Consider the following 14,469-nt stretch of genomic DNA (forward strand, 5'->3'; position numbering starts at 1 on the left):
TCTTACCACTTCCGCCTCACCCGCGGGGACCTCAGCCGGGCGGAAAGCTCCTTTTCTGGAGCCTAGTGGGGACCACGCCCCCGATGCTGCGGCCGGTGCTCTCCTCCGCCGACGGTCTTTCGGGCAGGGACTGAGGCTGAGGCCTGGCTGCGGGGACGCGGACGCCACTTTGGGGTAAGAGTCGCTGCCGGGCCGCTCGTCCGTCCCAGGGAAGACTTGGGGGCACCTGCCGGCACAGGCCGGAGAGCCGTGCCCGCCGCACGCGCCCAGTAACTGTCCAGGAAACGGAGCCCGGTTGGTGGCTGGGCCTACACCTAGTGGACGCCCAGGAGCATTTGCCGGCTGAACCGGTGGGTCTCGCCACCGAATGCAGAGGGCGAGCTCAGAGAGGCGGTTGATGGCCCCCAACCCGGGCGGAGGTGAGACTTTGTGCGTCGCTGTGCTGGGACATCGAGGGCACAGTACGTGCAAGTGTCCTGGAATCTGCATCTCATCTCACTGCTCCTCTTCCAACCCGTCACGAGTGGCCTCCGCCAAAAAATAAATACATAAGTAAAAATGTCTTCCCGAGGCTGTGCTGGAAGCCTCCCGGCCAAATAATGACAGTCCCATGTTCGAAGACAGGCAAGCCTGAGGCAGGTCTGGTGCGGAGACACGCAAAGAGACAGGGTGTCAGCCCTTTTATCGGGTGAGTTGGGCAGCCTGGCAGGGTTATTGTTAACCTGCAGGCAAAGAATCTTGGCATACGTTCGACTCTTTCGGTGTTCTTGTTATTTACGTGTGTGTGTGTGTGTGTGTGTGTGTGTGTGTGTGTACGCGCGCGCGCATGCGTTTGGGCTTCTCAATTTTATATTGCAGATTACTCTGGAAAAGTTTACCCTTGCCTGTCTTGGCTATTTTAAGGGTATCTGCCATTGGGAGAGTTTTGAAGCTCAGACCCAGGGGCAGTGACTTCCGTTTGGCCACTTGGGGGCAACATGTAAGGATGCAGATTTAAGGTTCCCTTTCCCTGGGTAAAGAAGTAGTGCCTCACCTCCCTGTAGGAGGAGGTGAGGTTCCAGGAAGTAGGGGATTGAGTTTTTTAGATAATCAGTGGATTTTGTAATTAGAAAAGTAATTTAGAGAAGCCAGAAACCTGGGACTCTCTCACTCCCCTGTCCCCAGGGGACATCCTCTTCAGATCAGTGCCACCAAGCCCCCCTGCTTATTTCCTGAATATTTTCCAATACTTGCCCTCGTTGCAGCTGCCTTGGTTCAGGTCCCACCCTCTCTCACCTAAATTACCATGATAGCCACCTTGCTAGTGTCCTGGTCACCTCCCAACTTGGATCCATTTTCAATACTGCTGCTATAAAGATTTTTTTAAAAATATGTGTCCTATTTCCAGCAACAGTGGTTCTGAAATCTTGGTGCTCATCAGATTGAACCAAAAGCTTATTTAAAACATAGAGACCTGGGTCCCACCAAATCAGGATCTTAGAGGAGGGGGTGACTGGTCATTATTTTTTAACAGGCTTTGATTTTAACAAAAATTTGACCATGAGTACATAGGATAAATTCTTAAAAGCTTGGCATATGAGACCTGTCAGACCTGGATCTTTACTTCTCCAGGTACATTACCCTTTTGGAACCCTGTCCTGTGTTCAAACTGGAATCTTGAATGTCGTGTTCTCTCAAGTCTACAAGCTTATGTAGCTCCTTTTGCCTAGACTGCCCAGTCTACCATTCCCTACTTACCTGCCTGGAGACTTCTAACAGTGCAAATGCTTCCCCTATAAAGCCTGCTTTTACATCTTCCAGTCTTTGATTATAGCACTTTACCTCACTGGACTGTTATTTTACTTCTGTGTCTGTCTTCCTTGTTAATTGCTAACTACTCACAGGAAGACTAAGTTATACATCTTGATATCCTTAGCAGTGCTTTTGTATAAAGTCGTCAGCTTAATATATGTTTTTCAAATGAACTGGTTTACCCCCTGCACAATGATAACACAGCTGCCACCAGGCTGCCCATCCAAGGGCCAGCCAACTATCCAGAGGGTGGGGCTGTGTGGCTCTCCTTACCATGGTGTGCCCTGGACAACTCATCTTGGTAGATCGAGGATGTAGATTAGGCTTCCAACAAACTTTGGAACCATCCTGCCAGCAGGATCAGCAGGCTGTCAGTAAATAGGAATTTACCAGTAGTCTATGGCATAATCTTTTGTTGGGAGTTGTTTTGCTTTGGAAGATAGAAATGTGATTCTTCCCTTGTTCTTTCCTGAGTGCCACTCCCCACCCCCCCCCATCCCCCCCCCCCAGTCTTAAATCCAGGTTAACCCTTCAATGACCACAATCTCTGTCATTCCCTGCAACCTGCATTTTTCTAGCTTGTCTTCCTTACCCATGCAGCTTAGATTTGGCATTCCATCATTTCAGCCACATTCTTGACTGTGTTCTTGATGCCTCTCTTCCATTATTGTTTCATTCCAGCTGCCAAGTGAAACCTTAATCTTGGGTTCATATTCAAGAACTGTCAGTATTCAAGCACCTATACCCAAGATGAATCTTAACATTGTGTTAAAATCGTGTGTCTATAAATTGTGTTTTTAACCTCAGTTGGACCCCCAGTGCTGCTCAGTGATCCTGTTCATTTTCCAGATCAGCTCTCTTATTCTGCACAACCCATTCTTCTCAAACCTCTGACTTCATCTCCCTCTTCTTGCCAGTTGACCTCCCTGACAGCCTAGTGGGAGATGCAAGCAGAAAAAAACACAGTTACAGGCACTGTGACAAAGAAAGTATTGGGGCTCTGGGAGCACTCAGGAGGGAGGAACATCCAATTTGCTCTTGAGCAGTTGGTAAAGGTGTCCTTAAAACAGCTTATGAGCTAAGTCCTGAAGGGAGAGTAGGGGTTTGCCAGACAGAGAAGCAATGAAGGAAAAGTAATTCTGTTTGACTGTAGCATTGCATGTAGGTTAAAAGATAAAATTGGAGAAGTAAGCAGGGTCAGATATATAAATATAAATATATAAATATATATATATATATATATATATATATATATATATATATATATATATATATAAATTTGGACTTAATCAGATTTACACCTTGGAGTTGAGGGTGAAGACTGGAGGGGAGCAGAAAGCTTGCCAGAGCGATCAGTTGAGAACTGAAAGAGGCTTCAGCTAAGGCAGTGACAGCTGCTCCGGGAGCCTGAAACATACTGTTAAAAATACTTAGGAGGTAGAAGAGACAGAATTTGGTGACAGATTGGATGTAGGGGCCGAGGTAGAGGGAAGGGTCCAGGTGACATATGGGTGTGTGAACTGAAAACAACTAGTATAGAACTTACAGAAAGAGGAAACCTAGGGCAAGAACATACAGACTTCAGTTTTGGACATGGCACGTTGAAGATACAAACATGTCCATGTGAATCCAGCAAGCAGTTGGATGCTGGATCTAGAACTCCAGAGACATCTGAGATAGACAAGATTAGGAGCAGTCAGAATGGATGTAATAAATAAGGTGCTGGGAATGGGGGAGATCCTAAAGGATGAGGACATAAGACCTATGGTAGAAACTTTGCGGTATGATTAAGGGACAGACAGAGAAGATAAGGCTCCAGTGAAGTGTGAGGAGTGGCCAGAGGGATAGGAGGAATCCTACAGAATTTAAGGTCATGGAAAGCAAGATAAGAATGCATTTCAAGGTTCAGAGGTGGAATCAGGTGGAATCTATTCCACCCTTTCAATCCGAGTGATCCTTGTAATCTTGTAACGGTCTTTACTGGTGTAAAGCTATGGAAGTGATGCTTTGTGGTTTTGGAGCCTAGGTTTCAATTGATCATACAATTTCTGATTTTTTTTTTTTTTCTTGAAATTCAGTGCTACTGTGTGAAGGAACTCTGGCTAGTCTGCTGGATAGTGAGACCATATGCAGCAGAAACAAACGATCCCAGCAAAGATGAGACCGCTGGAAGAACCACCCAACTGAGCCCAGCTCAACTTGCAAAAAAAAAAAAAAAAAAGGTGGTTGTTTTAAGCCAGAAAAACATTTTAAGGTTAAGATTCCTTAGAATATGTTTCTACAACACCTTATGATGCTCTGTAATATTCTCACACGTGGGTTTCTCATGCTGGATAATAAAACTCTAGGAGCATAGGGTCTCTATTGGTCTTATTATTTTATCCCAGTACTCAGCCTGGTACATAGTGGGTGCTCAATAAACATGAATGGTTGAAGGGATTAGATCTATGGCGGGGGCAGGCAGGGTGGGGGGGAGTCTCACCAAATTGCAGAAGTTGCCTCTAGGAATATGTTCCAAAGTGCACTTCATTCTCAAGTCTTTTGGCCAGTGGTGGAAAGAAGGTGAATTGTGATGTATGTGGAACATGGGACCTTGAGGAGTTCCGTAACCAGGAGGAGAAAGAAGTAACAACAGCTAGTGGAGACAAAAAGAACTGCTTCTCCCTTCTTCCCCCTCCACGTTTCTAGTGAGAGTTGAGCCCAGCATCCCAGACTTGTGTGACTATATAGGCAAGCTTTCAAAGACTAACTTTACTTTGGTACCCTAGCCCTCATGGCTTTCTGAGCAGATAATAGGCTTTTAAGTAGCAAAGCTCCCTGCTCTCAGAAAGCCCAACACCATGCGGAAGGGAGACACCCTGGAGGTAGCACCACCCACCTCAGCCTACCGCTCTGTCATGGAGGAGTATGGTTACGAGGTGGGCAAGGTCATTGGCAATGGCTCCTATGGGACGGTTTATGAGGCTTACTACACAAAGCAGAAGATCATGGTGGCTGTCAAGATCATCTCAAAGAAGAAGGCCTCTGAGGACTACCTTAACAAGTTCCTGCCCCGTGAGATACAGGTTGGAAAGGGGGCTAGAAGAGGGAACTGGTACCAAGCTCATTAAGACTTCTGAGCATGGTCTGGAGGGGGTAGAGCCAGAACCCCACCCCCAACCCCAAATCGGGTGAATGTCTTACTATGCAGCAGGAAGATGATACAAATTCAACCTCTTTCCACCCACCCACTCACCGCCAGCGCCTCACAAAGTAGAAATACAAAGCATAGGGTCTGCCCACAAACCACCAGCCCTCTGGGGTTTAATCCTGCTGCAAAGTTCTAAGTAAGTCAGCAGCAGGACAGTAGGAGGGCTGGGAGCACAGCCAGGGTTCTCCCTTCCCAGGTTTGATGGGTCCCTCTTCCGGGGCCAGGTAATGAAGGTCCTGCGGCACAAGTACCTCATCAACTTCTATCAGGCCATCGAAACCACATCCCGAGTATACATCATTCTGGAGCTGGCTCAGGGTGGTGACGTCCTTGAATGGATCCAGCACTATGGGGCTTGCTCTGAGCCCCATGCTGGCAAGTGGTTCTCCCAGATGACCCTGGGCATCGCCTACCTGCACAGCAAGGGCATCGTGCACCGGTGAGGGCACTGCCACCCAGGCTGGGGCCTTTGGGCTCTCAAGGGGGTTTTATGCATATTTTCCATTTTCTGCCCTCTTTTTCCCTCCCTTGGCCTTCCTCAGTTATCTAGGCCCATCCATCCCCTCTATTTTAATTGTCTGGTCAAGAACATTTATGTAGTACCCACCGTGAACACAGCACTCTGTGAACTACAATGATGAGCCCTCGCTGGTCCCCAGGTACCATCCTCTCTCACCTTTGGGCTCTGCTCATTAACTCCATGGTTCCTTCCTCTCAACCTTGTGTCCTCATAATGGCACCTGTCTCCCACTTTGCCTTTTCCATCTCTAGCCTCTGACCCCTGGCCCTTCAGCTCCTGGTCTAATACTAAGCCCTCTCCCCAGCCTGACCCCCAGCCTTTCTGCTGCTGGTAGGGACTTAAAGTTGGAGAACCTGTTGCTGGACAAGTGGGAGAACGTGAAGATATCGGACTTTGGCTTCGCCAAGATGGTGCCTTCTAACCAGACTGTGCATGGTAGCTCTTCTTACCGCCATATGAACTGCTTTACCCACCTCAGCCGGACCTACTGTGGCAGCTTTGCTTATGCCTGCCCGGAGATCTTGCTGGGCTTGCCCTACAACCCTTTCCTGTCTGACACCTGGAGCATGGGCGTCATCCTCTACACTCTAGTGGTGGCCCGGCTGCCCTTTGATGACACCAATCTCTTAAAGCTGCTGAAAGAGACTCAAAAGGAGGTCACTTTTCCACCTAACTACTCCATCTCCCAGGAGTGCAAGGTGCTGGCTCCCCCAGGAGGGCTGAGGCCTCAGGGATGACCCACAGGGAGGGAATACCTAATGTAGGCCTCCCCACCCTGGGGGAGGCTCTTCCCCACCATTACTGTCTCACACTGTAGCCCCTGCCCGAGAGTAGTTGGTGGGGAGGGAGCTTAAAGGGCCATTCCTGGGCTCCACACCTTAGATGTGAGTGATGAGCTGGTTTCAGCAGGATAAGGCAAGGATTTCCCCCCAAGGAACCCTTCCTTCCCTTCTGTTCCAGGGAGTTACATGCCAGGCTCATCAGGATAAAATCAGGGCCACACCCCCTTTTACCAGAGTGGTGTGATGGGCTATCCTGCTTCTCTCTCAGGTCCAACTGCTCATTGCCTGTGTGGCACAATGGGAGGCAAGCTCAGCCAAGACCTCTCTCTCCCCTGCCCTAGAACCTGGTCTTCCAGACGCTATGCCAAGCCACCAAGCGTGCCACCATCCTGGACATCATCAAGGATCCTTGGGTGCTCAAGTTCCAGCCTGAGCAACCCACCCATGAGATCAGGCTGCTTGAGGCCATGTGCCAACCCCCCAGCACCACTAATCGGCACCAGTCCTTGGAAATCAATACCTAAAAGTGGTTAAGGGAGGGAGTTGAGAGAGGAGCAAAGCAGGAGGGTCTGGGGCTAACGATCTTTTCTACCAAAAATAAATCTATACCTGATTTAGTTTCATCAGGAGTCAAAGACACTCTTTCCTCAAGGGAACTAGCAGGGAACACTACTGAGTCTAAGAGGTGGATTTCTAACCAGTCTGTAACTGGTCATCTTGACACCTATTAAAGTCAACACTGTAATTCAGTATATAGCTCACATGTGGCTCAGGGGGAGAGGGTGCTCAGATGAACATCCCTTTCGGGAAGTTTCATTATTCTAAGTAAATGCTTATTATTACACATCTCTGTGCATTCTAAATGTTCAAGCAGTGGGGCAGAGGCCCTGGTTGCTGTTTGGCCATGGCTCTCCCTGTTTATAACCAAAGGGATGGCATTATTTGCTCTCTTAGAAATGGGTATCAGGATGTGTGAAATGCCTTGGTTTCTTCTCCTTCCTTCAAATGCCACCTTAACCACGACTGAAACGATCCGAGTGAATCATGCACACTATTGCTCTTAGAAACAGAAATGACAGTTCAAACCAAGCCTGTTAGCTATGGGTTCTGAATAATGGAAAGCTCCTTGTTCCTTTATCCCTGTATTTCCCTCCCTGCCCTTGAAAATGGGCTTTGCAAAGGGAAAATGAGTAGTAAGTCATGGGGCTGTCTTGGCAGAGGCATGACTGGGGGAAAGCAATGAGAGAAGACTCAGAGACAGCTCCACATGGTCCCAAGATAAATAATAGGTGGCAGTTTAACCTTAACCTCAGCACCAGGCAACTCTAGGACAAACCAATGTGAAAGATGAAACAGTACATGCCTGGAACATAGTAGGTCAAGATATTGTCAGTGCCCACTTTCTCTATGTTCCAATGCCCCTTCTTACTCCCACTATGATTCATCACTTGAAACAAAGCTCCAAAGACCAGGGAAGAGTTTCAGGTGTAGATGAGGCAGTATAAACACTAGGGTTCCATCTGCCTGATTTTATTGGGAACAAGGGCACTGTAACTGTTATCAAAGAGAAGGAAGCCAAGGGGCTCCTCTTGCACCAACATTCTCTTTCAGAGTTGAGCCAGGGAGGGGAGGGCAACAACCCTTTTTCAGGCAGGGTCACTATCACCCTCAGCAGGACCCCCCCAAAAGGCTACGTTCCTTTGCTTAGCACTTGGCACTTAAGGAAAAGAGACCAATGAAGTCAGCGCCAGGAAAACAAGCCCAGACACATCAGGACACCCACTCAGCCAACTGCTTTAGTGCTTCTTCATCTTCATCCGCTTTGGGAGCTTGGGGGACAAGGATACCCGGAGAAAGAAAGAAGTATTAGGGCTTTGGCAACGTCAATAATCCCTTGCTGTGACACTGAGAGTCTGCTGAAACATCTCTCCCTCAGCAAAGAACGTAAAGGAGTGGTCCTTCTGCTTGCTGGGCTGCTGCAAATTCCCAGAGCAGCTCTGTACAAATTGGGAAGATGTGCTTCTTTCTCCCAGCACTTGCAGCCCCACACCAGGGTACACAGCTTGCTGAGTGAGGCAGAGGCTGGACTTAGTCTTCATTCCCCCTCAGCCAGGTACCCTTATGCAGTCAACAACCTGTGCAACTGTAGCAGCAGCCCTCTCTGCCTGGCTCCTTTGAGGCAGGATGTAAGAAGAATATAATCTTTCCCCCTATCTATCCCACCCTCTCAAGTCCTTGAGACAATAGAATAACCCTGAGTACCTGGCTCTTCAGGTAGATGTGTGGAAGGTACACCGGGCAGTTTGATGGGGGGTTCTTCCTCCTTGTCGCCTACATGTAACAACTCCCGGGCCAATTCCTCCTGCTCCAGCTTCTCTAGCTCCTCCAACAGTTCATCCTGGACATGGGACAAGAAGACTGTTAAAAATGAAGAAAGGAAATGTCTACTTCCAAAAACATACCATTTTTGAATCCCCCCTCCCAAATTTGCCCCACGATTCTCTTGGGCATTCCTTCCGGCTAGTCTCATGCTTTCTCCAATATTCCCTGACCCCTTGCTCCAATCACCTCATCCACATCAAAGCCCACAGGCCGAGAAATGGCATCTGAGATCTGCTGGGCCACCTCCTGTTGTTCTGTAATGTCGGCCATCAGTTCATCCACCTTGTCAATGTCCCTGAGAACAAGATATATAGCTATGAAATCAGGCAACAACACTCCTGACTTTCCCATCTTGCATGGATGAAAACCCTCCTGTCTGTGGCCTCAGACTGATAAATCCATGGCTATCAGAAGAGATCCCTGGGAAATTATGTGGAAGCAAGTCTGGGCTGAGAATTGGCAAGAAGCCACTTTGGGGAGAATAGGCTGTACTCCTCTTCCTGAAGGATCTTTAAAAATTAGGAAAATCCCTTCTTCTCTCTCTGCCCTTCTCCAACTCACACTCTTTCTTTCTCTCAAAAATAAACATTAAAAAAAAAAAAAAAAAAAAGGAGCACCCGGATGGCTCAGTCAGTTGAGTGTCTGACTTCAGCTCAGGTCATGATCTTACTGCTTTTGAGTTTGAGCCCTGTGTCGGGCTCTGTGCTGACAGCTCGGAGCCTGGAGCCTGCTTCCGATTCTGTGTCTCCTTCTCTCTCTGCCCCTCTCCCACTCACACTGTTTCTTTCTCTCAAAAATAAATAAACATTAAAAAAAAATTGTTTTTAATTAGGAAAATCCTCTTTCCTCCCTAGAATGCTTCAGCCAGCAAAGAGATCTTCCAAGAAGCAAGGAGACTGACAGAGGTCTAGCTGTCACGGACATCTATAAATTTACATTCTGAGAGGTTTTAAGATTCAAGAGAAAATACCAAGCTACCTTCCCCAGTGCCTGGGCCCCCTGCTTCCCTCCCCCCGTACCCACATGTCCTGGTAGGCCTTCTTCATGCCTTGGGCAGCAAGCTCCATGGTCCGAAGCACTTCTGCATTGGTGGTGGCATTCTCAATGGCCTCACGCTGAAACTCCAGGGTAGATAATGTCCCATCGGTTTGTGCCAGCTGCTGTTCGAATCTTTTCTTCCTCCGCAAAGCCTGTAGGGCAGCTGACCCAGCCCACACCCTGAGGATCAGAGCCAGAAGCCCTTATGCTTCCCACCTGGGCCTGCCCAGTTGGCACCTCTCCCCCATTACCTCTCTTATTCTTGGTCCCATGCTTCTTGGCCATTTGTAGCTCCTGTTGAATCTTCTGCTCCAGAAACTCTTGTTTCTTGATCAATATCTTCTCTGTCTCCTTCAGTTTCTGTATTGCCTCTTCAGGGGTTGGCCCCTTCTCTTTCTTCCCTGGAGTGCAATCAAGCAGGCCCATATTGTGTGGAGGAAATATATTAGCCACCAATCACTGAGTGCAGAGTGTGTGCTAGGCACCTGTCTTACTCTTAATCCCAAAATGACTCTCTATAATGAATATACTATCTTCACTTTACAAATGTGAAAAACAGGCATATATGTGTTAAATAATCATTTGTTTAAAATCACAGCTAGAGAGAATTGAGCAGGAATTGAAATGTGGCAGTATGACTTCCAAATCCAGTATTCTTTGCTATTTCAAATTGCCTTTCGGGGCGCCTGGGTGGCTCAGTCGGTTAAGTGGCCGACTTCGGCTCAGGTCATGATCTCGCGGTCCGTGAGTTCAAGTCCCACGTCAGGCTCTGTGCTGACAGCTCAGAGCCTGGAGCCTGTTTCAGATTCTGTGTCTCCCTCTCTCTGACCCTCCCCCATTCATGCTGTCTCTCTCTGTCTCAAAAATAAATAAACGTTAAAAAACAAATTAAAAAAAACAAAAAAAAAAAAACAAAAAACAAATTGCCTTTCAAGTCATTCCCAGGCTTCCCCCCCAACCCCCGCGCCGGAGAAGTTTTAGATTCACAGCAAATCTGAGTGGAAGATACAAAGTTCCCATATACCCCCTGCTGCCACATATGCATGGCCCTCCTATGAGCACATCCCCACTGGAGTTTGGTCACTTTTTATAATCGCTGTTCCACTTGCTGTCCTAGGAGATGCCCAAGGTCCTAACTCCACACCCTCAAACTGAATGAAGTACAGGGGGTAGAGAAAAAAAAAAAAAATCTGATCTCCATTTTCCCCTTCATCTTCTGCACTTCTGACAGTAATTAAAATTAATAAGGCAGGCCCTTGCCTGCTTAAAATCCTTTCACACTCTCCATTGCCTGCAAGATAAAATCTAAAACTTTAATGAGACATACAAGGCCCTTCTTGACCTGGCCCTTGTTCACCTCTCCATCCACACTTCTACTTTCCTCTTCTTCAGCTGGCGTGGGCATGTGCGCGCGCGCGCACACCCACGCACACACCCACCAGCCAGAACTCCTCTTTCCCCTAAGTATTACTACCATACTCGTTCCTGCCTGTTTTGCACACAGTTACCTCCCCCCTGGAATACCTCAATTCTCCACCTGGCATACCTTAGCCCTCTGGATAACAACCCCTCACGCCTCTTCTGTGCTCCCCCTAGTTTTTAGGAACATCTCCATCATGGAGTTCCCACACTACACTATTACCAGTTTTTGCTGGTCTCCCCCCACCAGATGGGAGTTTTAAGCAGACAATCTTTTTTCATCACCTCGGATTCCCCCCTTGGCCAGCATAGAGGAAGAACCAGTGTTTTGGAAAGGACTAGATGATGACAGTCGGAAACTCAACTCCCCAGCCTAAACAGTGGGTTCCCTCCATTCACGTTCCGGCCCAACCCCGAGCTCTTCTCCCTGGGGCGGGGGAAGGAAGACAGCCAGAGCCAAACAGCCCGACAAGGCGGGGCCTCCTGGCACGTGAGGAGGCCTGGGCCCTGGACGGGGTCTTCGCGACAGCCGGGGGCCATGGCCTTCCCCACACTCCCTTGGCCAGCACCAGCAGCCCACCGGGCTCACCCGGGCTCACCCCTCCCGAAGAGTCTGCCGAGACCACTCATCTCCACCACCCTTGCCTCTCCTGCCTTCTCTCCGCGGCTTCTTGCAACTTCCGCCTGGCTCCCGGGAGGGTGCGGTCTCATCGCTCAGAGACCGGCCTGGGCCAATCCCTCCATGGGGCACCGCGGCGACATCATCAACATGAGCCAACGAGGCCACTTCTGCCACGTGACCCGAGCCACCAGCCCCCAACCCATTCGCTCCTCTTAAAGCGGCCGCTCCGTTTTTGATTCTTTAAAAAGGCCGCCCCACCCCCACCCCCCCCCAAAAGCACAGTATTTGTTTTCCTGAAAGGGAATGTGCAGGGTCTTACATCCCACTTCTTGGGGGCCAGTGTAAGAGTTCTCCCGGCCCTTGACAGAGTTCAGGAATTGGGGCGCGGATGGTGTGAGCACAAGGGGGCCACAGTCGGGTGTGCCACAAGTTTCTTTGGCAGAGCCGGATGAAGTCTAATTCCATTCGCTCTGGTCTTGGCACCTCCGAAAAGCCAATGCCGGCTACAAAGCTAGCAAAACAAAAACCAGCCGGGAAGATTTCTGTCACACACAAACATACTTTAATAATTTACAAATACACCTGAAAATGCCTTCATGATTTCTTTTCAGTTTTATGTTTCAAATGAGGCTCATCCACAGGACTGGACCTCAGGGCCCAGCTTGGGCCTTTGCAAATGTCTCCAGTCCCTGACTTAGGGTTTGAAGATTCATTCCATTCTGGACATGAATGCAGGTAACTCCTAGGAAGAAAAGAAGCCACATTTCATCAGGCCTGTTGTTACTCTCACCTTTTTTGGGTGCACCCAAAAATTGCATGCAAGCTACCCATCCTGGACCTATCTATCTAACCGCTCCTAGGAACTTTCTCCTCATTCCCCAAAAGGCTAATCTCACCACTCTGTACCCAGTTTGCTGACGTCTAGGATATTCCGCTTCTCGTCATCAAAGAAGATCATCTGGGAGAAGACAACTCCTGTCTTCTGCTGCAACCTGTGCAAGGCGGGGCAGGGGGTGACCACACTGGCTTCTTAGCTCCTGCAGCCTCTCTGGCCTCCCAGCTTCTACCTTATCTCTGCATACCTCTCAAAGTGGGTGACCTTGCTGCCTGGGTAGATTTCCCGATGAACAAAGTATCTGTCAAGGTCAAAGAGCTCCAGTAGCTGGTTGGCCCCTTCAATCTCCCCTGTTCTGCAAAAAGGTGTAATAATAGATGGGATCAGCAGGGCCAGGGGCTGCAAGCCAAGTTATGTTTAACCAAGGGGAAATCAACTTGCTGTTTTTCCAGGATAGTAGGCACCCTCGGTCCTTATTCGATTCCCTAGGCTTCCCGTCTGACACAGGCGGCGCTAAGCCAGTCAAGGTTTAATAAATAAAAGGCACAGGAAAGGGTACAATTAGAAAAATATGCAAATACGTGCAAATCTGCACCGCCAAAGTTTTTGTAGCCAAGGGGTTACACGAGACGCCTCCTCATGCATGCGTCTCTCAGCATGAGACCGACAGCTTTTTTTCAGTCGCTCTCCTTACCGTGAAGCGGCCGCGACGGGTACCTCAAGGCCCTGCAACCTTTCCAGGACGTCACGCACCTCTGGATACAGTCGGACTGTCTGGCCCCGCCTATCCCGGACGGCCCCGTCGCTGGAGGGCGAGAGCGCGCTCAGCGGAGGCCGGCCCCGCCCGGCCCCGGCCTCCCCGGCGCCGCCTCACCTGCCCTTGTGGAACGGGGGGTCTACGTGCGTATCCACCCAGAACGGCCAGAGCGTGTAATCTGCGGGAGGACGGAGGGAGGGCTCAGGCTCGGAGCGCGCAGGGCCCCGAGAACTGCAGCGGGGCTTTGGAAAAGGAGAGCACGCCGCAAATCTCCCCGGGCCGGTTCCTCACCCAGATCGAAAACCACCAGCTTTGGGAGCCGCGTCATGACCGGCGCTGGCAGGCTGCGCGATGCGAGGCGAGGCCTTGCGGCTGCAAACCGCCCCTCCTGCCTTAGAGAAACACCGACTAGAGCGTCGCCGTGCGGAGCTGCGGCCGTGGGTCTGGAGGCCGCGCAAGAGCGCCTCCTGACGGCGGAGCGGGGGAAGGACTGTAGCTAAGTGCCCACGCCACCACCCACGGGACCGCAGTGGTCCATCTCTCCGAGACACCTTCTTCCCTTTCTTCTCCACCCAGCGTGGCGGGAATCGGCTAGAGACGCCAGGGAAGGGAGCCCTTTCATCCGACACCTCTCTCATTTTATCTTACCAGCTGAGACCTAAGTTACCCGTAGCTTTGTCACTCACTCTTCACTCAACCTTTCTCCGAATCCGCCTCTCTCCAGAACCCAGAGCCCTCCCCCGCATTCCAGCCATAAACATCGTAGGGTCTGTGAAGCCCTTGAGGCCTTTCTTGAATCGGGTCCAAATGGCCAGTAAGGCTACAATGGGAGAGAATTCACTCTCCTGGTTTCTACTACCTACATCAGTAGTACACTGGTAAATGTGTAACAACCAGTTTGGGGGGAGGGGCTGATTTGTATTGTTTGGCTTCTGTAAATATTCCTATCATGGCCAATTTCAAGCTACAAGCACGAAACCAATTATGGGGTTGGGAACAGATGACAATACTTAGATATCCTGAGCTGATAAGAACTGGCTCCACACCACTTAGAGCTGACTTTCCTACAGTCTGATAATCCCCCTAAGGGCACATTCCCTTCCGTTGTCCTTCAGAAATGTAAAAGAGTATAT

The 14,469-nt window shown here is 49.6% G+C and overlaps 3 protein-coding genes across 6 annotated transcripts; 1 reads left to right on the plus strand and 2 right to left on the minus strand.

Moving 5' to 3' along the window:
* The first annotated feature begins 62 nt into the window (after window positions 1-62).
* TSSK4 (testis specific serine kinase 4) lies at window positions 63-7,207 on the plus strand. Its single transcript, XM_030318812.2, has 5 exons — window positions 63-688; window positions 3,870-4,856; window positions 5,206-5,420; window positions 5,806-6,199; window positions 6,625-7,207. Exons 2-5 carry the CDS (start codon window positions 4,632-4,634, stop codon window positions 6,805-6,807), a joined length of 1,017 nt encoding a protein of 338 aa, XP_030174672.1. The 5' UTR covers window positions 63-688; window positions 3,870-4,631; the 3' UTR covers window positions 6,808-7,207.
* A 555-nt stretch (window positions 7,208-7,762) lies between these two features.
* On the minus strand, window positions 7,763-11,874 carry CHMP4A (charged multivesicular body protein 4A). 2 transcript variants are annotated; one of them, XM_030318802.1, is made up of 6 exons: window positions 11,722-11,874; window positions 9,955-10,104; window positions 9,689-9,866; window positions 8,852-8,960; window positions 8,546-8,681; window positions 7,763-8,112 (listed from the first exon to the last, which is right to left on the minus strand). In XM_030318802.1, exons 1-6 carry the CDS (start codon window positions 11,831-11,833, stop codon window positions 8,054-8,056), a joined length of 744 nt encoding a protein of 247 aa, XP_030174662.1. In that variant the 5' UTR covers window positions 11,834-11,874; the 3' UTR covers window positions 7,763-8,053. The 2 variants fall into 2 exon arrangements, with proteins under 2 accessions (XP_030174662.1, XP_030174663.1); XM_030318803.1 differs by lacking the exon at window positions 11,722-11,874 and adding an exon at window positions 11,408-11,676.
* Window positions 11,875-12,099: 225 nt separating this feature from the next.
* LOC115516296 (magnesium-dependent phosphatase 1) lies at window positions 12,100-14,407 on the minus strand. Of its 3 annotated transcripts, none has more exons than XM_030318808.1 (6): window positions 13,628-13,769; window positions 13,454-13,514; window positions 13,274-13,384; window positions 12,827-12,934; window positions 12,651-12,736; window positions 12,100-12,486 (listed from the first exon to the last, which is right to left on the minus strand). In XM_030318808.1, exons 1-6 carry the CDS (start codon window positions 13,662-13,664, stop codon window positions 12,395-12,397), a joined length of 495 nt encoding a protein of 164 aa, XP_030174668.1. In that variant the 5' UTR covers window positions 13,665-13,769; the 3' UTR covers window positions 12,100-12,394. The 3 variants fall into 3 exon arrangements, with proteins under 3 accessions (XP_030174668.1, XP_030174670.1, XP_030174669.1); XM_030318810.1 differs by having other exon boundaries at window positions 12,284-12,486; window positions 12,641-12,736; window positions 13,628-14,196; XM_030318809.2 differs by lacking the exon at window positions 12,651-12,736 and having other exon boundaries at window positions 12,284-12,486; window positions 13,628-14,407.
* Window positions 14,408-14,469: the final 62 nt, after the last annotated feature.

The sequence above is a fragment of the Lynx canadensis genome, chromosome B3 (assembly GCF_007474595.2).
Source record: "Lynx canadensis isolate LIC74 chromosome B3, mLynCan4.pri.v2, whole genome shotgun sequence".
Lineage (NCBI taxonomy): Eukaryota > Metazoa > Chordata > Mammalia > Carnivora > Felidae > Lynx > Lynx canadensis.

Bases quoted from the DNA above. Each gene is read 5' to 3' on its own strand.
- TSSK4 (XM_030318812.2), top strand. From the start codon at position 4,632: ATGCGGAAGGGAGACACCCTGGAGGTAGCACCACCCACCTCAGCCTAC. The intron at 4,857-5,205 runs GTTGGAAAGGGG...TTCCGGGGCCAG, and splicing joins TCCTGCCCCGTGAGATACAG to GTAATGAAGGTCCTGCGGCA. The intron at 6,200-6,624 runs GTGCTGGCTCCC...CCCCTGCCCTAG, and splicing joins CCATCTCCCAGGAGTGCAAG to AACCTGGTCTTCCAGACGCT.
- LOC115516296 (XM_030318810.1), bottom strand. From the start codon at position 13,664: ATGACGCGGCTCCCAAAGCTGGTGGTTTTCGATCTGG. The intron at 12,737-12,826 runs GTATGCAGAGAT...CGCCTTGCACAG, and splicing joins AAGGTCACCCACTTTGAGAG to GTTGCAGCAGAAGACAGGAG. The intron at 12,487-12,640 runs GTGAGATTAGCC...TTTTCTTCCTAG, and splicing joins AGCAAACTGGGTACAGAGTG to GAGTTACCTGCATTCATGTC.
- CHMP4A (XM_030318802.1), bottom strand. From the start codon at position 11,833: ATGAGACCGCACCCTCCCGGGAGCCAGGCGGAAGTTGCAAGAAGCCGC. The intron at 9,867-9,954 runs GTAATGGGGGAG...GGGCTGGGTCAG, and splicing joins TGGGACCAAGAATAAGAGAG to CTGCCCTACAGGCTTTGCGG. The intron at 8,682-8,851 runs GTGATTGGAGCA...TCCCATGTCCAG, and splicing joins TGGGCTTTGATGTGGATGAG to GATGAACTGTTGGAGGAGCT.